At 41.8% G+C, this 26528-nt stretch overlaps 1 protein-coding gene across 1 annotated transcript in view; it reads right to left on the bottom strand.

Annotated features, from left to right (window-relative positions):
• The window catches only part of LOC124551195 (venom protease-like), a 220675-nt gene that overhangs the window by 71580 nt on the left and 122567 nt on the right, over positions 1 to 26528 (bottom strand). Inside the window, exon 4 of the mRNA XM_047126183.1 lies at positions 114 to 212. Coding sequence (XP_046982139.1) covers positions 114 to 212 — 99 coding nt within the window. The remainder of the gene's footprint in view (positions 1 to 113; positions 213 to 26528) is intronic.

Here is a 26528-nt window from a genome sequence, read left to right as displayed (position 1 = left end):
GCCCAACAATACTATACTTTCCACGAAATGGCAAGGTACGCAAGATGTTTTGAATGACAGGAACAAACTTAATTCAGTACTGTATCACAAATTGAGCTAAATCAGCAACTTACCGGCAAACTGTCTTCCCCAACCGCTGAGCAAGGCAGTTCTTCCCACGAAGGTTTCATTGACCTCGCTGGAGGAAGGTAACGTCACCAGTGCAATGAAACCTTCACGAAAAAAAATATTAAATTCTTTATACTGGCAATATTTTATGTTTAGATTCCGTAAATCTAGAAAGCAGTATCATCTGACGAAGGAGATAAAATGAAATAATACCCCTTTGCAGTCCTTATGTTAGTTACTTAATTACTATAAAATTATGCTATATCAATATTTTAATGCTTTATAAGAGTCTGGTTTAATGTGAATCTTGAGCTGTATCATTGCCATAGTGTTAAGCAAACTGAAACATCTTTTCATTTCTCATGGCAGTATTTATTGCGCATTGCACATGTCTGATAAATAAAAGTCTGGTTCAGTAGCCACATAAGGTAGTTGCTAGCAAACACTCAATGTAAGTAGTGGAACGGTGGGTAGAATGGGGTTCTGAGATGGAATCAAGATTGACGTTTTTAGGTGTCAAGGAGATGGTGCCACTTAGCAGCAATAAGTTGAGCTATATCACCTTGGTGCTCTTCAACTAAAGCAGTCATGTGTTTTCGTGTTGAGCACCGTTATGTGAAGTTTCCATTGTGTGAAATTTTACTCCTGCCTTGGAATTCCGGATCATTTTTTAACCAAGGTAATGTATACATACAATGAGGCAATTGACAATCCTGTCGATGTTCTTATTTCCGACCAGTAGGGGTATTTGAAAGTTTCAAACAGTTTGCTCTTCCCCAGTTTATTCAGCAAATACGTATTGGGAAAAGAAGAGAAAACACTGACTACAAAGTTCAAAAAATTGGCTGTAAAGTATATAAACGAATTTATGGATGAACAGGAAGTTGGGCTCATTAACTACTTAAAAACAATGGCAGCTAAGTTATTCGATCCAACAATAAAAGACTTGCCTATCTTACCTTCTCGTATCACTATAAGAAATGGCATTGCCCACAGATTTAAAAATGAAATCGGGTTAACGGGTTCGTTAAGATACATCTTGTTTCATCTGTTCTCAAAGCAACATCTGGTGCTAGAACCATGGGCTTTAATAAGGTAGCTGTAGGTGCCTTTTTTCGTTGCCAACAAGTTTACTTAAGAAACACTAACTAAAGGCTTCTCAGATATTTAATTGCGATGATACAGGCGTCTCAGTGAATCCTAAAAACCAATTAAAATTCGTAGCTTGCAAGGGGAAACGTCAAGTTACATAGTTACTGTCCGCAGAAAGGATTGAAATTACAACATGCTTTATTTGTTTGTTGGCAAGCGGAGCTCGATGTTCATCATTCCTCGAAAGAAGCAACAGAAAGAATCTGAGATACAATTGCCACCAGGTGGTTGGGTGAGGTACACAGCATTGGATGGATGGCTCCAGAGACATTTTTTGTAGAATTTTCTAAGACATCAAAAGACTTACCAGATTTTCTATTAAATGTCCGCTCAACACGTACCTAGAACCTTGAAATTACAGTATACGAGAGCGAGAGTGTCATTTTGTTGCTATGTCAGGCTATGAACAGGCTTAAGAAAAGGACACTGGCGTTGAATGCTGTTATTAAAACTTTATACTCCCTTAAAAGGAAAGAAATGTAGAGCAAAGAAGAGAATTCTGCATTTTCACTAGTTTTGTATGTTTTTATAACTGCTTATCCTTACTGCCCCATTGAGCCCAATGCCTGGGACATACTTCCTCTTTTTGCAATGAAGAAGCTTTATTCTTTTGTTTGTCAACGATATTATTGTATTTTAATTATTATTAGACAATAATTAGTTCACAGACAAACTTGCAGTTCACTTAATTAACCATTTCGTATTTTTAAAAATATATTTTTATCTTTGTTTCTCATTCTACCCTGGGTTCTCTACTAGAATTGCACTAATTCCTTTTCCATCCACCACAAAAAGAATGGTTATGACTGAGACCTGCAGGAGGTAGGCTAAAAGAGTACTGCCAGGAGGTTTGGACAATGTATCTTGAACTGGACGGCAGTAGGTCTCAGAAAAATGACGTAATTTAACACAAGTCTTGACAAATGAATAATAGTAAAGTCCAGGACGTAAATGGGATTACTTCCATAAAAGATTCCATATCTTCAGATCTGCTGCAAAAGTAGATTTTTAGTACTAGAGAACTTCAGTTTGCATATTATAATAACAGAAAGAGATTATCTTAAAATTTTATTTACATTTATATATTTAGGCAATTAGCGATCCTGGTTGACCAAATTCAGCACGAATAATTATTCTTATTGATATTCCTGCTCATGGTTCAAATGGCTCTGAGCACTATGGGACTTAACATCTGAGGTCATCAGTCCCCTAGAACTTAGAACTACTTAAACCTAACTAACCTAAGGACATCACACACATCCATGCCTGAGGCAGGATTCGAACCTGCGACCATAGCAGGCGCGCGGTTCCGGACTGAGCGCCTAGAACCGCGAGACCACCGCGGCCGGCCTCCTGCTCATGCCCCAAACAGAAAATATAAAGTACCAATGTCCTTATGGTTTGTTGAGAATAAACATTTTTGTGGTAAGATGGCTGAATTTTAGGTGGTAGACGGTAAATCTACTTAGGAGATAATTTCACTCTTACCATGATTGGTCTTATATTCAATTATGATTCTAGATTGCAATTCTAGAGGTGTAATTGTTGCAATTTGACATAAGTGAGGCAGAACAGTAGTAAATGGGAAATGGAGTTGAAAAACAACAAGGAAAACCAAAGTCGACATTTTGTGTGACTGTAGAGCATGTGTAGGTGCAAGGTATATATATTGTTTCTCATTCTACCTTGAGTTCTCTACTGAGGTGAATTATTGTCAGACAACACAGTCGTCATCATCATAATCTTCACTTCAAGGATTAGACTTTTCTTTGTTTCGCTTGTTACGGTACCTATCACTTCGTCAGCCTTCCTTGTTTTCTTCTCCCAACTGGTTTAATTCTTCTTATCTGGAGAAGTAACCTTTCTTCACTCTTTCTTTCGGTACATTCATTCCAGTTACTCCTACTCAATTGTATTTTATCGAAGATGTTAAATACATCCAGTTCTTCCGAATTTATAAATTTGTTGGTTCTTGTGCATCCCTTTATTACTCATGTGGGTGTACAAATTTTATATCAACACCGAACTGTCAACCCAATTCACAAATTTTTGTAGAGTGAGATAAAAACCAAACCAAATATCTGGATGAAAGGACTGTTAGTCACTTTTCATTGAAATATTAATTTTTAGTTATTTAGGGTGGGTAAGGGAAACTAGTAGGCAGGACGTAGAATAATATTCAAGTGTTGCAGCTATTTCAAGATAGGTGTGATATCTTGAGTGCAGAATACAAATAACTCTAATACTGAGAGTCAGGAAACAGATGGTAAACCTGAGGTGAATTATTGTCAGACAACACAGTCGTCATCATCATAATCTTCATTTCAAGGATTAGACTTTTCTTTGTTTTGCTTGTTACGGTACCTATCACTTCGTCAGCCTTCCTTGTTTTCTTCTCCCAACTATTAGACTTTTCTTTGTTTTGCTTGTTACGGTACCTATCACTTCGTCAGCCTTCCTTGTTTTCTTCTCCCAACTGGTTTAATTCTTCTTATCTGGAGAAGTAACCTTTCTTCACTCTTTCTTTCGGCACATTCATTCCAGTTACTCCTACTCCATTGTATTTTATCGAAGATGTTAAACACATCCAGTTTTTCCGAATTTATAAATTTGTTTATTACTCATAGACCTTACAACTGTTGCTTGTATATGACTTTCTTGACTTTTACATATCCAACTTTAATTCCATCTACTGTATTCCCTGTTGAGCATGTATCTTAGTACCACAAGTTCTGGTGGATGTTATTTATCTGAGAAACTTCTTATCCTGTTCGATTTAGCATTTCATTGTTTTATAAATCATCATTTGTCTTTTCTCAATATTGCCTTCTATTGTGCTTATAAACATATCCCAAGACTCTCACAATAATTTCACTGTTTAATTTCCTGCTTTCTCTCATTTGTAAATTTGATGTTTCACTTCTGTTGCTTCATTGACACACTTAATAAGAGCATACTGTTGTCTCCTTTTAATTTCATGCAATTTTGGTGTCTAGATTTTTAACTCGTCCATCCTTCTCGCCTATTTCTTTTTCTTAAGGCTTCTTCAGCAGTTTTCTTCACGCCATTTTCTATATTTTTCAATTTTTCTCTATTTCTTTCAATGCTTCTTTCTTCTCTAGCTCTTTATTAAGTCTCTTATGGCACAGATATCGTATGCTATGTTTATTTCGTAGATATTCTTTGTAGATTTATTCCTTCATCTTATGTCAGCCATTTGTTCTTTCTCCATTTTGTATACATATGTACTTGAGATACCACTAAGAAATGATGAAACCTATGTCTTGTCCCCTGTATACACCTGTGCCTCTTACTTTGCTTTTTAATTTTCTGTTAATCTTAATGTAGTCAATAATAGGCATAAATCTTCGAGCTCATAGTCTATATTTAAGTATCTGTCGTGGAAGGATATTTAGCTTGTTAAAAGAGACAAAATCTGTAGGTAATCTTCCAATTATATTTATGACATCTTCTCTCATCATTCCCACACTCTTTGGGTTATGTTTATTCGCTACTGTTGCGTTTAAATCTCCTGTCAATAGTATTTGATGTTTATTATTATACTCATTCAAAACCAAATGCAGTTTAGCATAGAAATCTGTAGACTTCACATTTTTCCCTTCATCAGGAGTATAAACTTCAATGACAGTCAAGTTTTGTTTCTCTTCTCTGGCAGTTAAACCTGTAATTCTGTCATTTATGCAACTGTACTCTATGATTCTCTTTTCCAGTCTCTTATGTATATAAATGACAACGCTTTGCCTGTTCTCTCCTGTTTCTGTGCTCTGTTATATAAAATCAAATATTTTCCTTCATACTTGTTACTCTGTAGCTTTCTCTTCGATTCTATTATGCAAGCTCTGTTTACCTCGACATTTTTTAAAATTTTTTGCTAACTTCTTTTGTTTCCTTGCTGAACCTCTGGCATTCCATGTTGCTACCTTAATATTAATAGCAGTCCATTTATTCTTAACCTTTCTCTTTGTGGGCTTGTCATTATTATATCTTACTTTCATCTGATGCTGTTTTGGTTACTTACCCTTTTTAACAATAAATTAATCCAGTGTACATATCTGCCTTGCAAATCAACTGAACTTACAAACACAGCATGAAAATTTTAAGTAATAATAACTACTGCCAATGATGGCAAATTCTAATTAGTAGTATGTATTTTTTCCTCTGGGTACATTGAAGGAGTCTTGCAATTACAGCAGTCTTGGGGGTTTTTGGCTGGTTGGTGAAGGTTTACTTACAGGAATAATCGTAGTCATAAAGATGTTTCTGCTGAAAGTTTTAGAAATGTCTTAATAAACTTTTATCCTTATTAAATGAACAGGTTTGAGAGCTATCAATTCTGCTCATTCCCTGTGAATGTGAAATCAAAAATAATTGAAATATTCGTAACAAGGATACCGAAATTGACATAAATATAGGACTTGGATGACTTCACTCTAATCATGCTCAATTGTAGCTGAGCTTCAGTGCTATTGGAGCTGATGTTGCAGATTATCCAATTTATGATATAAAAGCTAATAAAAAGTTGATTGATACTTATGTGGTGAAGCTATTTTATTTTTTAGCACCACAGCATAAATTTTTATTGTATTGTACTCAAAACTCAGTCTCTCTAGCTTGTGAAGATACGCTCTTGTTGTATCATCTCAGATTCCTGGTTTTCTTTCAATTTCAGAAATTATGTGGAGTATTTATTGAACTTTGGAATAATTTATTCATTTCCCTCACTTGTCGATGTACCTCATTTGGTGGTTCCGTATTTATTTACTTATTAAAATGTAACTCAGTTTAAGATATTGCAACAAACATGAAGGTCACTATGCTGCTGCAACAAGTTAGTGAAGGACTGTGGGACTGACAGCATGTGTTCCAGTTAGGAATCGTACGTGCAGGCAGGTCCATCAGGCTAAAATTGACGCCACTAAAGTCCACATCATGTAGGATGGCGGCTCAATTTTCGGCGTTCCATACAACCCCTCCATTAAGCACTAGCAGCCAGTAAGCCTCATTGTCGAGCGGCTGGCCGCGACGTAACAGTTATGAGGTGAGAAGCTCTCCCCTGCAGTTGCCATACTTTGTGACAACCGAATAATTTATTCAGTTATCGATTGTGATACTGGGAAGAGAAACGAAGAGACAATTTAAACGAAAGCGTCAGAGCTGTGTGTTGTAATACATATACTGAGTGTCTCTGTTCAGACTCATCAGGTCCATTATCTCTGGTGTTCAGCAGATATTTACAGATTCGTTTTCGCATTTTGTAGCTAACAAATAATGCTCATTACGAACAACTTGGATTAGAAAGAACACATGGAAATTGTTGTGGGGAAGGCCAACAATAGACTGTATTTCATTGGCAGAATGCTTACAAAATGTAACAGATGTACTAAAGAGACTGCCTACATTATACTTGTCCGCCCTCATTTGCAGTACTGCTGTGGGGTGTGAGATCCTTAGGAGTTGGTATTAAGGGAGTACATTGATAAAGTTCAAAGAAGAGCAGCACACTTTGTATTATCACGATATAGAAGAGAGAGTCTTATTGACGTGATACACGACTTGGGGTCGACATCATTAAAACAAAGGCATTTTCTTTTGAGAAGGAATCTTCTCAGGAAATTTCAATCACCAAGTTTCTCCTCCAAATTTGAAAATATTTTGTTGACACCGACCTGCATAGGAAGAAACGATAATCATAATAAAATAAGGGAATCAAATCTCGCATTGAAATATATAGATATTCGTTTTTTCGGCGTGCTCTTCGAGGTTGCAATAATAGAGAATTATTGTGAAAGTGGTTCGATGAACACTCTGTTGGGCACTTACGTATGATTTGCAGATAAGCTATCTCAGTGAATATCTAGATGCTTTTAACACGTTACATGTGACACCTGCAATTCCTTAGTGGGCTCATAGCTGTCTTGGAGTTATATATGTAGTAGCAATTGCGTAGATCACAAGAAGTTTTTACCACAAATAACTGGATATATTAAGCACACTTGATATGTTGTTATTGTACATAATTTCTATATGAGTTAATTTAGTTTATTATACTACATTATATTATAAAGTTTCGCTGAAAAATTTACACATCGAAAATATTTATAAGTATAATATAATAAAATAATTCGAAAAAAGTATGTGCAATAAAAACATGCCAAGTGCGCTCAACTTACGCACTTACTACTCTTACTCTACCACTACTCATTTTTCAGATGGTTTTCCTGGAATGATTGTGATTCAACAACGTTTCATCAAGGTAAAACACTGTCGAACTGCTGTACCTTCTCTCGTATCGTGTATCGTTATAAGGGATGAGGTTTGTGCTGCTCCAGTGTCACTTATTTCAAATACAAACCCTATTTTAACTCATTTGAAACCAATGTCTCTTAAAATTCTTTGCACCAGGCCATTTTCTCACTCACAATTGCTAAAAGTTTTTGTGAGGTTGGGTATTCGTAATTTATACATTTCAAACATGAAGTGCTTCAAAATATCGATGTAAAACGCATTCACTTGTATCAACGCAAACCGTCTGTTTGTTTCCAGTTACAAATGATTTTTAAGGCGAAAGTTTACTAGCCCATTCGATGGGGTGGTCACCAATCAGTCTTGTGCAATAATGTGTTTGTCGATATATATATACGAGGACAGCAGGACACGGAGAACAGCCAGTACTGCAGCAGCCACAGCACCGCCCTGGCCTGGAACAATGCCTATTAACATTTACAGACTAAACGTAGAACAAATTAGAATGTCCATGTTGTTTGCTGCAAGATTCTAGTGCAAGTCGTTAACGAGACATCGTATTTTGATAAGCTCCCACACTGACACTTGAACAGTACCTGTGGTAGCACACGCTAAAGAACAACGCAAGTTCACATACTGGTTATATGGATTCTGAGCAGTAACGATAGAACTGACCACCATAGGTTGTGTTCAAAATTACCACTGGCAGCTGCGATACACGCTTCCAGTCAGGTATGGAATAACTGTTACATATGTGCTAGCATTTCAGCAGAGATGTCTAAACGGGCTCCAGTAATACGCCGTTGTATATCATGGGTTGTAGTTACTATGTCTTGTAGACAACGACTTTCAGCTTTCCTCAGAGAAAAAAGTCCACTGGCGTCAAATTTGGGAAGAAGCTGGCCGAGATACAGGTTTTATGCATCAAATCCAACTACTTGGGAATAGTTTGTGGAGATACGCTGTTCTACTTCGTGCACTATGGCCTGGACATCCATCATGTTGGTTTCATAGGTTCCTCCTAGTCTGCAGAAGACGGTCTACTACCATCCATACAAGTTTTTCTGTTGGGAGGCACATTCAGTGTTCCGTGTATGAAATATGGGCCTATGAGTTGTTGGTTCACTGTCCCACACCACACATCTACATCTACACAGAAACTTTTCAAATCACACGTAAGTGGCTCGCAGAGGATTCATCAACCACCTTCATAATACTTCTATATTATTCCAATCTCGAACAGCATGAGGAAAAAGCGAACATCTACATGTCTCCGTCCAAGCTCTCATTTCTCTTATTTCATAATGATGATCATTTCTCCCTGTGTAGATCTGCATCTACAAAATACTTTCGGATTTGGAGGAGAAAGTTGGTGACTAATTTCATGAAAAGATCCCACAGCAACGAAAAACGCCATTGTATTAATGATGTCCACCCCCAAATCCTGTATCATGTCTGTGATACGCTCTCCCTGTTCTGGATAATATAAAACATGCTGCCCTTCCTTGAACTTCCTCGGTGTACTCTGTTAATCCTAACTGATGAGGATCCCACGCAAAGCAGCAGTACTCCAAAAGAAGACGGACAAGTATAGTTAGCCAGTCTCTTTAGTAGATCTGTTGCATCTTTTAAGTGTTCTGCCAGTAAATCGCAGTCCTTCGCTGCTACATTTTGTATGTGTGATTTCCAGTTTAAGTTGTTCATAATTGTTATTCCTAGGTATTTAGTTGAATTTATATTTGACTGAGTTCTTGTGTAACCGAAGTTCAACGAATTCGTTGTAGCATTCATGTAGATGACATCACACTTTTCATTATTTATGGTCAGCTGTTAGTTTTCGTAACATTCGTACGTATTTTGTAAATTGTTTTGTAATTTGATCCTTTGCTGACTTTACTGGACGATAAATGACAGAATCATCTGGAAACAACCTAACACGGATGCTCAGATTGTCTCCTAAATAATTTACACAGATACTGAGCAACAAAGGGAATATGACACTGCCATGGGGAACGCCAGGAATCACTTCAGTTTTACTCGATAAATTTCCGTCAATGCCTGCGAAATGTGACCTCTCCGATAGGAAATCACGAATCCACTGTCATAACTGAGATGACATTCCATAAGCACGCAATTTGATTACAAGCCGCTTGTGAGGTAGTGTCAAAAGACTTCTGGACATCTAGAATTACGGAATGAACTAGAAATCCCTCGTTGATAGCACTCAGCACTTTGTGTGAGCAAAGAGCTTGTTGTGTTTCACAATCCGTGTTGACTGTGTGTCAATAGACCGTTCCCTTCGAGGTAGTTAGATATGTTCGAACCCAACATTCTGCTGCATATCAGCGTTAATGCTATGGGTCTGTAATTTTGACGATTACTACTATTGCTTTTCTCGAATATCGGTGTGACCTGTCTGAGTTTCCACTTTTTGGCTACGCATCACTTGTCGAGAAGGCAGTTGTATATGATTGTTAAGTATGGAGCTATTGCGTCAGCATACTCTGAAAGGATCCTAACTAGTATACAGTCTGGACGAGAAAACTTGGTTTTGTTAAGTGATGTAAGTTGCTTCACAACTTCGATGATATCTACTTTAGGTTACTCATGTTGGTAGCTATTCCTGATTCGAATTCTGGAATATTTACTTCGTTTTTGTTCCGGCACGTCGGCCTGGAACGTGAGCGCAGAGAAGGCTGTGAGACGGCGTCAGCCAGTAGTACGCTTGCTAGGACGACACAACGACTGGAGCGGCGCCTACACGAGGAGAATACAAGCGCCGCTCCAGCTAGCATCGGGCGCACTAGAGGAGTCGCCCTGGAAGATGGGCATTGATATAAACTCTACAGCAGCTGTGACATGAGCTCTATAGCACTGACTCATGAACTTATGTGATTTGCTTGGAAGGAGATTGTATATATCGAAGAACCTTGATTATTTGCATGATACATGTGGAATATCCTGTCTCAATCCCCATGTACAGAAGTTAACACTAGTCTCATAATCTTTTGTATGCATCTCTTGAAGGAGAGAGATGTGGTGGGGGTGGAACCGATGTCGATGAAGAATGGATAGGACACTTATCTCATAGGACTTCCTCGAGATGAGATGCGTGTGAATTGCAACAGCAGCAAGAATATTCATTTGCCCTGCTTCTGTCGTGAAGTATTTCCCTCTGTTGCGTTGTATAGGTGTTACACTACGACTTTAACTAAAGTGGTTGAAGAGTTTGATAAATAATTGCCGAGATGTTTGACGTTTATTGGTATATCTTGCGGCATAAACAGAGGAAGAACTAACTGCATTTAAAATTGTATCGAGTGGATGTACGTGCCCGGGTATGGAGACAATGTCATGAATCCATGGACCCTGCATGTCAGCAGGGGACTGTTCAAGCTGGTGGAGGCTCCGTAATGGTGTAGGGCGTGTGCAGTTGGAGTGATGTAGGATCCCTGGTACGTCTAGATACGACTCTGACATATGGGCGCGCGAGGGCGGGCGTGGCTTTCTGTTTCCATACTGGGCGCCTCTCCAGGTGCCGGATAGAGGAACAGTCGTCAGATATGATGGGTACCAAATCCAGGCGTGTCGGTATCCGGAATGGGCGGGTTCATGGTCGGCGTATGTCCACTGAGAGCTGTCCACTGAGGCTGCAAATAAATGCTCCAGGGCCCAACAACCTCTGGTGCTAATTTCCCTGTGAAACAATGCAACGATAAGATTACAAGGAACAATCACTTGTGTGACGAGTAATAGGAATACCATAGGAGGTAACGAGTTCACCCATCAATGGACGGCAACCAGGAATATGGACTCTGGGGAATCTCGACGTACACAGCCACAATGAAAGTCGGTGTTCTCTCGCAAACTTCCACAGTAAACTCCTACATTTCTTGGGACCTTCGACTTAAACACACTGATCAAACTAGGAAACTTGCGCGATGTAACATTAAAGCACGGTAAACGAAAGGTAATTATACTTGCCCTGCAGGAAACACTCAAGTGCAAGGCAGAGAAACAAGTCGCCAGGGGTGCTCCAATCGTGGGCATGGCGTTCATGATACACAAGAAGATAATCAGTTCAGTCGAAGAAGTCACTCCTACGAACAACAGGATAGTGACAATCCACCTGCCGTGCACAAACTCTACCATAATCAACGTGCAAGTCCTCATAATTGGACTGAGAAATTCTGGGCAAAATTAGAGACAGCGATGGCCAAGATCAGCAAAGACGACTTACAAATTTTGCTGAGTAATTTAAGCGCAGGAATAGGCAGAGAAATAAGTCGTCATGAAACTGTTGGAAAGTTTCCCCACACACAAATATACAAACAATATAACGAAACTAACAGAACAACCTGAAAATTATATCAATATCCCTGAGGAAATCCCCGCGGAAACAGAAAACATAGAGGTCACCTATGCAACAGATGGGAAAGTTCCAAATGGTCCATGTAGCGATATCCTATCCAGTCCAGAAAGAGACCAACGACATTCAAGTTCGCAGAGGTGCGAAGGCTGGTTCAGACCACTACCTAACCTGAATTAAAATCAAATTTACACCGCAGAAAATCCCTCAGAAAAGACTACACGTAGAGAAGTTTGACACGAAAAGGGCCATAGTAGTAATAGAAAAAAAGCAAAAGGACTGGTACCATGGAAAAAGGACTCTACACAGGGATGGCGGGACTCAGAAAGTAAAAATGCACTAGATAGTCGCAACAAGCTCTCCAAGAATAAAGAAGTGAAAAATAGCCGAAAACCTGTATCGTGTCAACTAGTGCAGAAAGCAGGCAGCAAAACTCATTGAGCAAACCAAGAGAAACTACATAAAGGAGCAACTGGACGCTACAGTGGAAAATTTCCACAAACAACACAAGAGAATTGTACAGCATTTTCGCAGTAAAGGTGTGTGGATACACACGTAACACTTATGCTGCAGGAAACAAGATGGAAAACTCGTGTTAACTAATCAACACAACTGTCGGAAAGTGGCACACTACCTCTCTGGTCTCCTTAGTTTTACTGAAACAGGAACAAGATTTCCAACAGAGGACTGCATCTCCACTCACCCAGAATCACTCCCACCAACACGTGAAGAGATACACAAACATGAACTTACATTAAAAAGCAACAGGACATCCACTGAAGAATGCATCATTGAAAAACTACTAAAGAACGCCGGACCAAACTCTTTACTGGAACTTTTACGAATAATCACAACCATCTGGCAAACAGAAAAATTTACTGGGGACTGGAAATGTGCACTTAACCACCCGTGACACTATAAAGGAGGTAGGACTACTGTGAACAACCACAAAGGTATCTCTCTTCTTCAAGTCACCTACAAAATTTTTGTCAATGTGCTTACTTCAGAGAACACAACAACAGTAAGAACACAAAATTGGTGAACGCCAGGCAGGCTTCCAGCTGGGTCGTCATGCACAAAAAAACCCTTCAATCTGTAAACAGTTCTAAAATACAAGGTCATCAGGAATCCTCCAATCACTTGCACTTTCATAGATGTGTTGAAAGCATACGATTCAGTTGACTGACTATCCTCACTCAACATATTAGAACAGCCAAAAACACTACGACTATTCAAACTGACAATGGTTGGCACTACATGCAAAGTTACATCCATGGTAAAATCTCTGACCCCTTCATGATCAAATCTGGAGTACACCAACGTGACGGATTATCCTACTATTGTTGAATCTACTCCTGGACAACGTATGAGGGAATGGAAAAATAACTGAAAACCCAAGGATATTGGAAATCAACATGACTAGGACGATCACAGGACAAGATATCTTTCAGAGACCACCTGGCCATACTCTCTAATACCGAAGCTACAGCAACCAAACAAATAGAAAAAGTAAAACAACGTGCACAAAGAGTAGGTCTGCAAATCTGTTTCCTTAAGTCTGAATCCTTCTGCTCAAAATTAAACAAAATTAGACACAAAGTACATCAATATAAACAAAGTTAGACGTTTAAAATATTTAGGTGAATTCCTCGAACCTACAGAAGTAGAAAATATCTCACAGAAGACTCGACTAAAGGAAATGAAGAGTGCAGATGGCGGAACATAAGACATATATTATAACAAACTAATGTCCATTCAAACAGAGATCTGCACTGCAACACATTAATCAGGCCTGAAATACAGTACGAAAGTGAGACGCTAACATTCCATACCAAAAGCGACATGGAAAGCACGCTGAAGCGACAACGCAAAACCATGATAAGAATACTCTGCCCAAAGCTGGCAGAAGGGGATACAGACTACACTCAGATGTCAGACCTAGCAGCACGCTACCAGCAACGAGACTCAGCTACAGGATTCTGAAATAGATACAAAGGGTTAAGTCAACAACGGCATGGATCACACAAGTCAGACTTCTCCTAGAAAATCACAAACCGATACAATAGAAGTTGAAGACGGAAACATGTACAGAGACAAGATGTGAAAATGGAATTTTAGGTGAAAGAATGAAACCCCAAAGAAATCAGTGGCAAAGTGGATTGCGGATTCATTCAGATTCAAGACACAAAGTTATCTATCTAAATCAACTTGCATTCAGTTTGAAAACACATGAACGCAAACGAGGAACTGGCAGCACTCTCACATCGTAAAGTGTATTGGAATGTATCGAGGAATGTGTAGCACCCTACAATACCGTACCAGCCAGCGTAGATCACTGATCAGACTGCTCAGACATCAAACCCACATCCACCAAGGCGCTACAGTTAGAATCTTCGTCAGTTTCCTTTGCATTTTTTAGAAGTTCATTCCCTACTTCTTCTCTCTTTGAAGCAGGACGTCATTTTGTCACATCACAATAGCCAATCACTTGACTTTCGGATCCGTTAAATTGCGTGAACGTGTCGCCTAACCATAACTGATCCTGTCGAGGCCACGTAGAGTGGCTTTCCGATGGAGTAAACAGACGATGAATACATCGACATCCATTTGGTGCTGGGTGCATTCGATAACCAAGCTGCTGCTGCTGCTTGGGCATACACTGCATGGTACTCCCAAAGACGCAATCGCAGTAAGAATGTTTTTCGTCGTCTGGAGCAACACCTTAGGGAAACTGGTAATATTCGTCAAAAAGTAATGAACAGAGGTCATCCGAGGACTGGATACATTCCGCAAACACAGTACACGAATCTTGGAACCACACATCAATCACCTCAATGAATTACCCGTGACATTGCAGGGCATTTCCAGCCTGGCTGTTGAAGTGTTGCACAGTGAAGAACTGCGTGCATCTCATTAAATGTCAACATCAGCAGCCAGGAGACTGCATTAGATGATTACAATTTTGCACCAAGTGAAAGATAACGAATATATATAAATAACGTGATATGGAATGACGAATCTTGTTTCACTCGTGAAGGCATTTTGAACCTCGACAACTGCCATTATTGGTTGGAACACAAACTGCATGCCACTCATGAATAGGGCTTTCAGGCGCGCTTTGGCATAAACCAGTGCACTGAACCGTGAGAGGAGTGTTTTTGGGCTCTTAGCCGCAGCTGGGCGCGTTGAATGCGCCCTTGTATCCTGTACCTTTTTGCAATATCATGCAAGAGGCATCAGAAGACTTTCCACTTGGTGTTCGGCGAAGATATTGTTTCAGCATGTTGGTGCACTGCCGCACTTTGGAATGAAAGTATGGAGCTGTTTAAATGAAGTGTTTCCAGGGAAATGAATTGGTCGTGGAGGTCCAATGTTCCGTCTTCACGTTCCGCAGACCTTAAACGAATAGATTTTTATTTGAGAGGCCACTAAAAAGAACAAGTTTATTGCACTCTACCCAATCATGTACACGACCTAATAGCTCGCTTTCCTGCCATTTCTGCAATGGTGGATGTAGGTGTGTTACATTGGGAGCAAAAACGTTTGGGCCACCGAGTGGCGAAGAGTAAACGCTACATAACAACACTTAAGACAAATGATACCATACCATGCAGACTACTTTTGGTGAATAAAAACAAGTAAGCCTCAAACCAGAACCGAACCCCTACCTCCTGCATCGTAACCCAAAACGCTATTTGCTGCACCAAATGCATAGCACTATTGCAATATCCTAAAAGAGGTAGTGACAGTACTCATGATTATGGTCTACCAGATTTCCAATATTTGACGTCTGTTTACTGTCGAAAACACCGGGTGATCAAAAAGTTAGTATAAACTTGAAAACTGAATAAATCACAGAATAATGTAGATAGCGAGATACAAATTGACACACATGCTTGGAATGACATGAGGTTTCATTAGAACCAAAAACATACAAAGTTCAAAAAATGTCCGACAGATGGCGCTTTATTTGATCAGAATAGCAATAATTAGCATAACAAAGTAAGACGAAGCAAAGATGATGTTCTGTACAGGAAATGCTCAATATGCCCACTGTCATTCCTCAACAATAGCTGTAGTCGATGAATAATGTTGTGAACAGCATTGTAAAGCATGTCCGGAGTTATGGTGAGGCATTGGCGTCGGATGTTGTATTTCAGCATTCCTAGAGATGTTGGTCGATCACGATACACTTGCGACTTCAGGTAACCCCAAAGCCAATAATCGTACGGACTGAGGTGTGGGGACCCTGGACACCAAGCATGACGAAAGTGGCGGATGAGCATACGATCATCACCAAACGACTTGCTCAAGAGATCTTTCACGCGTCTAGCAATATGGGATTGAGCGCCAACCTGCATAAACATCGTACGTTCCAGCAGGTGTTTGTCAGCCAGGCTGGGGATGATGCGACTCTGTAACATATCGGCGTACCTCTCACCCGTCACGGTAGCAGTTACAAAACCAGAATCACACATTTCCTCGAAGAAAAAAGGCGCGATGACGGTGGATGTGTGTGGTTTTTTTTTTTTGTTCTAATAAAACCCCATGTCGTTCCAAGCATGTGTGTCGATTTTTACCTCTCTATCTACATGGGATAATGGAATCTACATCAGGATAATGGAATGTAGTCAAATTAAATCGGGTGATGCTGAGGGAATTAGATTAGGAAATGAGACACTTAAAGTAGTGAAGGAGTTTTGCTATTTAGGGAGTAAAATAACTGATGATGGTCGAAGTAGAGAGGATATAAAATGTAGACTGGCAATGGCAAGGAAATCGTTTCTGAAGAAGAGAAATTTGTTAACATCGAGTATAGATTTAAGTGTCAGGAAGTCGTTTCTGAAAGTATTTGTATGGAGTGTAGCCATGTATGGAAGTGAAACCTTGCACAGGATAGAGTAGCATGGAGAGCTGCACCAAACCAGTCTCAGGACTGAAGACCACAACAACAACAACATCTACATTACTCTGTGGTTTATTAAGTTTTCAAATGTATACTGACTTTTTGATCACCCAGTATGTACATGATGAAATTTTGTGAGCGACATTTTGGTATTGCTTGTATGTGGGGAACTGCGCTGCAAAGTCTGAGTGCACGAATTTTTCTTATATATATATATATATATATATATATATATATATATATATATATATATATATATAGCTATTACAAATGACTGAAGCGATTTCATAAATTCACTGTAGCTCCATTCACTGACATATGGTCGCGACACATTACAGATACGTAGAAAAACTCATAAAGTTTTGTTCGGCTGAAGCCGCACTTCAGGTTTCTGTCGCCAGAGCGCTCGAGAGCGCAGTGAGACAAAATGGCGACAGGAGCCGAGAAAGCGTATGTCGTGCTTGAAATGCACTCACATCAGTTAGTCATAACAGTGCTACGACACTTCAGGACGAAGTTCAACAAAGATCCACCAACTGCTAACTCCATTCGGCGATGGTATGCGCATTTTAAAGCTTCTGGATGTCTCTGTAAGGGGAAATCAACGGGTCGGCCTGCAGTGAGCGAAGAAACGGTTGAACGCGTGCGGGCAAGTTTCACGCGTAGCCCGCGGAAGTCGACGAATAAAGCAAGCAGGGATCTAAACGTACCACAGCCGACGGTTTGGAAAATCTTACGGAAAAGGCTAAAGCAGAAGCCTTACCGTTTACAATTGCTACAAGCCCTGACACTCGATGATAAAGTCAAATGCTTTGAATTTTCGGCGCGGTTGCAACAGCTCATGGAAGAGGATGCGTTCAGTGCGAAACTTGTTTTCAGTGATGAAGCAACATTTTTTCTTAATGGTGAAGCGAACAGACAGAATGTACGAATCTGGGCGGTAGAGAATCGTCACGCATTCGTGCAGCAAATTCGCAATTCACCAAAAGTTAACATGTTTTGTGCAATCTCACGGTTTAAAGTTTATGGCCCTTTTTCTTCCGCGAAAAGAACGTTACAGGACACGTGTATATGGACATGCTGGAAAATTGGCTCATGCCACAACTGGAGACCGACAGCGCTGACTTCATCTTTCAACAGGATGGTGCTCCACTGCACTTCCATCATGATGTTTGGCATTTCTTAAACAGGAGATTGGAAAACCGATGGATCGTTCGTGGCGGAGATCATGATCAGCAATTCATGTCATGGCCTCCACGCTCTCCCGACTTAACCCCATGCGATTTCTTTCTGTGGGGTTATGTGAAAGATTAAGTGTTTAAACCTCCTCTTCCAAGAAACGTGCCAGAACTGCGAGCTCGCAACAACAATGCTTTCGAACTCATTGATGGGGACATGCTGCGCCAAGTGTGGGAGGAACTTGATTATCAGCTTGATGTCTGCCGAATCACTAAAGGGGCACATATTGAACATTTGTGAATGTCTAAAAAAACTTTTTGAGTTTTTGTATGTGTGTACAAAGCATTGTGAAAATATCTCAAATAATAAAGTTATTGTAGAGCTGTGAAATCGCTTCAATCATTTATAATAACCCTGTATATATATATATATATATATATATATATATATATATATATATATATATATATATATATATGTGTGTGTGTGTGTGTGTGTGTGTGTGTGTGTGTGTAAATCGGTGTGTGTATATAAAACAGCATGTATGTCTTTATAAAACCCAATTTGGCACACAGACAGAAAACTTTATGCATATCATGACTGTGGGGACAAAGCGCCAATTGGAGCAGAGATATTGGCAAACCCCTGTTTTCGCAGCCCCTACCATGTAGGCTGAACTTCACAACAGGTGTTGCATTGGTACAGTATAAGGCTGCCCAATCAACAATCCTTGCAGGTGAGCATATGTACACATCAGGGGGCAAGAAATGCTTTCCAGCTCCAGAAACGTAGGTTGTCTACGCAACAGGCATATCGTGTTGAAATAGTATCAGCCTGCTTTATCGAGTTGTTTAGTACGGCAGGCAATTCTATCACGTTTGAAAACCTGGATTCAAACCCTTGATGTGTAGCTTGCGCTGCACAACACACAAGTTGTGGGAGTAGTATTGGCCCGCTTCATCACCCTGTTGTGCATGGGTTCATATGCAGATAGGCATGGCTTGGTTGAGATGGACAGAGGTGGGGATGTATTGAGAGTGTGTGGCAAGAGTACATAGAATGAGAGGCGGGAGTTGGAGTAGATAGGCTGAGAGGGGTAGGAGGTCATACACAGAGTGTGACAGGACAGAAGGGGAAGAGAAAGAGATGCTGGAGGGGATGAATAGGGACATGGGTGTTGATCAAATGGGAGAGGGGTAATGGCGGGAAAACAAAGGGAACTGGAGATAGATAACAAGAGGGACAGGAGAAGATGGATGGGGGGAGGTGAGCAGGAGGTTTGGATGGGGAAGTGGGGAACGAGAGAGTTGGGGAGAGGTTGGGTGGAGGAGGTGTAGGAGTCAAGGGCAGAAGGAGCTGGAGAGGCAGAAGGGCCTGGAGGAGATGGCCAGAGGTGAGAGGAAACACAAGATGAACAGTTAGGGAGGTGGTAAGAGGAAGTGGATAAATACATGGGTGCAGGACGACATGAAAAGAGAGAAGTGAAGGAAGAGATGGAAAGAGAGGGGGAAGGAGGTGATGGAAATGGAGAGAAATCTGGAGGAGAGGAGGAGACGTTTGCAAGCTACATGTCAAATTTGTACAGCAGTGAAGCCAGCCTGCACTCTCTCTCTCTCTCTCTCTCTCTCTCTCTCTCTCTAATATATAGGTATGTATCTCCATCTAAACACTTGGCTAAATTTCAACCAAATTTGACACCCAAACACAAAACTTCATCAGTATCAACGCTATGAAATTTATAACCTCACAGTGCCAATACAAGTGGAGACATGGGAAACGTGTTTCTCTCAGCACTTACTACGTGTGATACCCTGCTCAACAGGTGTGATGTGTGGGAACAGTATCCGCCTATTTAGTCGACCTGCATTGCAGTGCAGCCGGCATTTCAGGGGTATCAAACTCTTTTTCAGTCCTATACTTAGGCCACCCAGGTATGTTGTGGCAATATTATCAACCTACTTTACTGACTTACTTTGCCAGTACTTAGTGAAGTTGGGTATGGCTGATGGAATTTTGTGGTGGACAAAGGAGATGGACAGAGAAAATGGGTGCAATGGAGGCTGGATAGGAAGAGAGTGGGGCAGGAGTTGATGGATCAAGAGAGAGGGATGGGGCAGGATTGAATAGACAGAGTGAGGAGGCTGTGCAAAGGGGACAGAGTGAGTTGAGGATAAGAAGGTGGGATGTGTGAAAGTGAAGATGGTCCAAGAGTGCAGAGGATAATACATGTTGGACACTTATGAGAATGAAGCTGGTGATGTGTGGCTAAAGCGTAAAGCAGAGTGTACACCTTGCACAAAGCATAAAGTAGAATATATAGCTGGGATCTACGACCAAAACCCTGGACATATTTCAATCAAATTTGGCCCAGAGACAGCAGGGCTCAAGAACATCACCATGGTTGTGTTTATAATCTGCTAACTCGAATAGGAGCGGACTTGTGAGTAAAACCGTGTTTCTGCAGCCACTGATGTATAGGTGTATAAGCATCCATACATGATAGGCAGTTTTTGAGTGTATAGTATCAGCCTGCCTTACTACCCCACTTTGAAGTGCAGCCTACACATCAGGGGTAAGAAACAGTTTCTCTACCCAATATGGAGGCTTACCTGCACGACGGATGTGTTGTGTGAAAATAGCGTCACCCTGCTTTATTGACCTCGTTTCCAGGGGCTCCATGTGCAGATGGTTACATCAGAGCAATTAGATGAGGAAAGAGATGGACTCTGAGAGAGGGGAAGTATGAAGTGGACAGGAAGAAGAGGGAGGGAGGAGGTGATGAACAGAGAGGGGTTGGAGCGGTTGGGTGGAAAGAAGGAGGAGAATATAGACGGGAGAATGCATATGGCACAGGTAGCATCTGCATGCCTCATAGGGGCACGGTTCACCAGAGAGGAGGTAGGAGATGGAAAGTGAGACGAGGGAAAATGAGCTGGGCAGATAAATTGGAGAGGAGGAAATGGGCAGTGAGATGGCAGCGCTGAGGAGATAGACAAAAATTTGGCGAGGTGGCGATGGACATGGGGAGGGAAAGGAGGTAATGTGGAAAGGATGGAGAGGTAATTGGTAGGTGGAAAATAATTGGGGGCAGGAGGATGTGGACAGAGGGGAGGAGGATATAGATGGAGGGAGAGGGTAAGAAGATGTGGTTGGGAAAAGGGGTAGAGGTGATGAACAAATAGAGGGGCGGAGAGGATGGAAAGAGAGTGGGAAGGATAGCTGCTATATAAGGCAGAAAATTCCGCTGATGCACTCGAATTTCAAAGCGACAAATATAGTTAATTGCACCACACGGCGGCTAAATCTTCACCAACTTGAACACTCGCTGTTGCTCCCAGGAATACCGCCAACAGCGAACCACCAACCAAGGGGACAACGTGAACAATATGTCACTTCAGTAATTAAATCACCACTCAATAGGTTAGGTTAGGTTAGGTTAGGTTAGTTTAGGTTCACGTCCTGGTTCGGTGATCCACGAAACTTGTAGCTCTCGGAACAGCACCCACATGCTCCAACACTGCATAGAGACTGCCAGCAGGCCCATCCGCACTGAGACTTTCTTGCTCATCCGCTCCAACCGACCGACTCACTGCCAGTATGCCGACAACATTTAAAACAAGTTGTCAGTGGAAATGACACCAACTACACACATAGTTTGACAAAGACTTGCACAAAGACTTGAATGACACTCAGCAGTGGCTGTGCAATCACGAAGACAAATTGGGATTCGATACACACACACAGCTAACCCATAATCGACCAGTGAGCCAGTTCATGTCCTCCAGTGGGACGACCGACCGACCATCCCCGAAGACTGTCCCAGCTCAAGTGATGCGTGGCAGCAATGGTCTTGTGAGCCATGGGCATCCTGGCCTCACTGCTCCTCAAATCCAACTGAAGTAGTGCCCCTTCTCAATTCCACAACTGGCAGGTCTGAACTGCCCTCCTGGCACGTTCCAATTGACTCCACAACAGATGACAACCAGGAAGTAATAGCAGTGCAGCAATCGATAGGCGCTGCTGCTGCCGCTGATGGGCAGACAAAATAGCAACTCAGTGACAATAGAATTTGAAACTAACATAACGAGGTGGCAACACGAAAAAAAACAGGATGTAAAATTAGAGATGGTATGAGCGGAAACCACACATGGCTCAGCCACCTTAAAAGATAAATGTGTTGACAGAGCAATTACAGTTTGTTTTATCGATTTATATTGCATGGGCTACAAGTTTGGCCAGTGATGGTTGCAGGGATTTGGCATAGATAGAAGAGGTTATGTAGAGTGAGAGGGGGTGAAGAGGAAAATGGTCATAGGGACGGGGGTATGAGGACAGACAGATGATCCGTAAGGAGACAGGCAAATAGAGGAGGTGTGATGATATGTGCAGTATGGGGGAAGATGGCAGAGAGGGGAGGGAGAGGAAAAGAATGTAGGTGTAAATTCTAGAGAGGTAGTGAGCAAGTGGAAAATCAGGATGTGGGAGGAGGTGATAGATTGAGACAGGGGAAGGAGCATATGGACACACGGAGTGGTGAGGAAGATATCATCATAGAGGGAGGGTGGAAAAGCAAAGTCAGGTGGAATATCTAGATTGTGGCAGGAGGATGAAGTTGAAAGAGAGATGGCATGAAGAGGTGGATGCAAAGTGGGTGTGGATGGTATGTGTGTTATACACATGTGAAATGCATATACGAGTTAACCCATAGGGAAAAGGACTACTGTAAATGTAAAGCAGACTGTATATAAGTGTGCTTGTATGAATGCATGTATGTCTTTGATCTTCGCCCACAACCGTGGTTGATTCTATCCAAATGTTGCCTACAAACAACAAATTTCATAAGTATCAGAACCTCTCAGGTCCAACAAGAGTGATGATATGGGCAACAACATACTTTTTAAAGTCCCTCCCATATATGCTTCGTTGGATGGCATATCTGTTGTAGTGAATTGGTACTGGCATGCTTTATTGACCCTGCTTTGGAAGGTGGCCTACACATCTGGGGCAAAAAATGGCTTTCAAGCCCTTAAAATTAAACAACCTTGAACAACAGGCATATTATGTGAGAGATATTGATCTTATTTATTGACCTTTTTAGCTAAGGCCACACATGCAGATGGTCACATCTGGGGGCGGTCTGACATCCAAGTTGAGAGGATGGACAGAGTGAGATGTGTAGGTGTGGAATCTACAGTGAGAAAGGGTGGCAGGATATGATGGACAGAGAGAAAGGTGGGACAGGGGCAGTAAGGGATGGATTGGGAGAGAGGTGGGTCAGAGAGGACGCACAGTGAGAGGAGGAGGAGACATAGCTGATTTACAGGGACTGAGATAATTTAGTATGAGAGGGTGAGGAGGTGATAGAAGGAGCAATGATATAAAAAGTGAGGAGGCGGAGATGAAGTAGGCAGGGGGAAATGCAGAAGAGTATATGGGCATGGAGGGGGTAAGGAGAATATAGACAGAAGTAGGTGGAGAAGTTGAGGATAGAATGGTCAGGAGAGAATATGGAGGATATATATATATATATATATATATATATATATATCAAACATATATGTGAGTGGAGCTGTGGGGAAAAGGCTAGTATAATATACATACAGCAACATATATGAATGTAGGTCCACGATCTCCTTCCAAAGCCTTCGATAAATTTGAGGTAAATACAGCACACAAGTATCAGAACTTTGGTGTTTATAACATACTAGCTGCAATGGGAGTGTAGAAATGGGCAAAGATCTGTCTTTCTATCCCTGGCATATGGCCTGTCCACAGCGACAGACAAGATGTGTTGGGATAGTATTGACCTAGAATATTGTCCTGCTTTATAGAGCAGCCTACATTTTTGGGGCGATAAATGGAATTCCAGGCCCCAATGCTAAGAGTGCTTGCATAACAGGTATGTTGCATTGGAGTAGTATCACCCTTCCTTGTCATCCTGCTTTTCAAAGCAGCCTACATATCATTGGCCAAATATGGTTTTGCAGCACCTCACACACAGCCTGCCCTATATAAGAAGCATGATCTGGGAACAGTACTGGGCTGCTTTATCAAACTGTTTTGTGGAGCCCATGCATGTACATGTGCTTGTCTCGGTGAAGGTAGTGATGGATAGAGGAGTGAATCGACAGAGATGGGGGGGCAGGAGTGAATGGATAGGGAGAAAGTGGAGGGGTATATTGAAAGAGAGAAAGGTTGCAGCATGAGGAGGATGGAGTGAGAGCAGCAGGAGGGTGCATGAAGTGATTGGGGCAAGAGGAGGCCTACAGAGGGAGGGGATAGGGGAGGTGCAAAGAGAGGGGGGAGGAGGCGATGAATATAGAGAGGAGGAAGATGGCATGTGCAGAGAGAAGGGAGGGATCCAGAAGAAAAAATAATAAGGAAGTCATGAAGAGCAGGAGACAGACATGGAGTGTTAGATGTGGATAAGAACAGAGGGAAGGGGAAGGAGGGGAGGAAGGACTAGTCAGTAAAAGAGGGTGGAGGAGATAGATAACGAGAAGAAAGAGTAGGAGATAAACAGATGTAAGTGGGATTATAAGGTGGACAAAAATAAAGCGGAAGAATGACACAGATAAATATGCTGTGGAGGAGTTGTGAGCGATATATATGTCGAATGCAGATGTGTGCTAAGCTAGAGGGGGGGAGGAAATCTAGTAAAATACGTACTGTATACTGCGTAAAGCAGCCAAATTTCGCAACATGACAGTAACATTCAGCAGCATCAACTCCTAACTCTAATAGAAGTGGAGTTCGGGGCACGAAAGTATTTTCTTCAGTCCTGCCATACACACTGCCCTGCATGACAGATGTATCTGTGAATAGTATTGCCTTATTGCCCTGCTCTTCAATGCAAACTATGTATCGGGGACAAGCATAGTTTTCCAGCCCCTAGCATGTAGTTTGTCATGTGTGGCAAGTGTAGTTTGTTGGAGTAGTATTGACCTGCTTTATCGACCTGTTTATCATGGCTGCCTGTATTCCACATGCAAGAATCGACTTCAGACCTTTCTTATACATACGTATGTCGTGGGAATAGTTTTTGTGTGCTTTATGAACCTGTTTTTCAGGTCTCCCACATGGGGTTGGCATGGCTTGGGAGAAGAGTGGGCTGGATTGAGGAGGGGTGAACAGGGGAGCATGGCCAGAGAGGAGTGATAACAAGGATGAGAGACAGGAGGGGTCTGACAGAGAGGCTGGGAAATAGGAGATTCGAACAGATAGGGTGGAATAGACATGGATACGAAGAGGGGACAGCAGGAGATGGGTATAATGAGGGGATAGCAATGGGAGAGGCGCTGGCCTGCTCTTCAATGCAAACTATGTATCGGGGACAGGTGTAGTTATTCCAGCCCCTGGAATGTAGGTTGTCCTGCGTGGTAAGTGTAGTTTGTTGGAGTAGTATTGACCTGCTTTATCGACCTGTTTATCGTGGCTGCCTATATGCCAAACGCAAGAATCGACTTCAGACCTTTCTCATATACAAGTATGCCATGGGTATAGTTTTTGTGCGCTTTATGGACCTGTTTTTCAGGTCTCCCACATGGGGTTGGAATGGCTTGGGAGAAGGATGGGATGGATTGAGGAGGGGTGAGCAGGGGAGCATGGCCAGAGAGGAGTGGTAACAAGTATGAGAGGCAGGAGGATTGGACAGAGAGTTTGGGAAATGGGAATTACCAACAGATAGAGTGGACTGGACATGGATACGAAGAGGGGGGCACAAGGAGATGGGTATAGTGAGGGGTGTCAATGGGAGAGGTGGGGTAGGATGTGATAGAGAGGAGAGGGGCAGGAGACGATGGACAGAGAGTGAGGGGGGCGGGTCAAAGATGAACAGTAGTAGTTTGACTGGGAGAGGGGATTAGCGATGGCCCAGGAGACAGAGGAGGAGGAGCTGGATGTAAAGAGGGGAAGAGGTAATGGGCAGATGGGGATAATGAGATGGAGAGAGGAGTGCGAAGTGCAGATGGACCGAAATAGGAGGAAAGGGGAGGTGGGGAGAGAGGGGAGAGAAGGAGATGGACAGTGCTCAAGGGGTTGTTGCCAATTCTGGAAATAGCCATAATGTGGATCACATAAGAACAAGATGAGAGGTCCCATGTCACACAATGCTAAATCAGATATTTTCACCCTACACAAAGACTCTGTAGGGGGTCGCGAAACATTGGACACCCAGTGAGTGGAATTGCAATCGCCACTTGTCAGTGACAGGGGAGCATGGTCAGAGAGGAGTGATATGCGGATGAGCGGCAGGAGGGGTTGGACAGAGAGAACGGAAAATTCAGATAGTCTGTGAGCAATGCGAAGAGTCACAAGAGATTGAAAGAGATCCAGTTGGTGAGACACTGAGAAACCAATCGAACATTAAGACAGTGAGGGGAACAGTGAGGAGACTGATCAGACAATGAGTGTGCCATCTGGAAACATGCCAGCACATCACCAACAGTGTCTCTCGACTTTGAGACAGACTCCTACTTCAATTCCAGAGTTTTCTTTCATTTTGTAACACATTCTTTTCTCTCCATGGGCAAATGCTGAGTTTTCAAGCAC

The sequence above is a fragment of the Schistocerca americana genome, chromosome 9 (assembly GCF_021461395.2).
Source record: "Schistocerca americana isolate TAMUIC-IGC-003095 chromosome 9, iqSchAmer2.1, whole genome shotgun sequence".
Lineage (NCBI taxonomy): Eukaryota > Metazoa > Arthropoda > Insecta > Orthoptera > Acrididae > Schistocerca > Schistocerca americana.
This window is presented reverse-complemented; position numbering and strand designations above follow the sequence as displayed.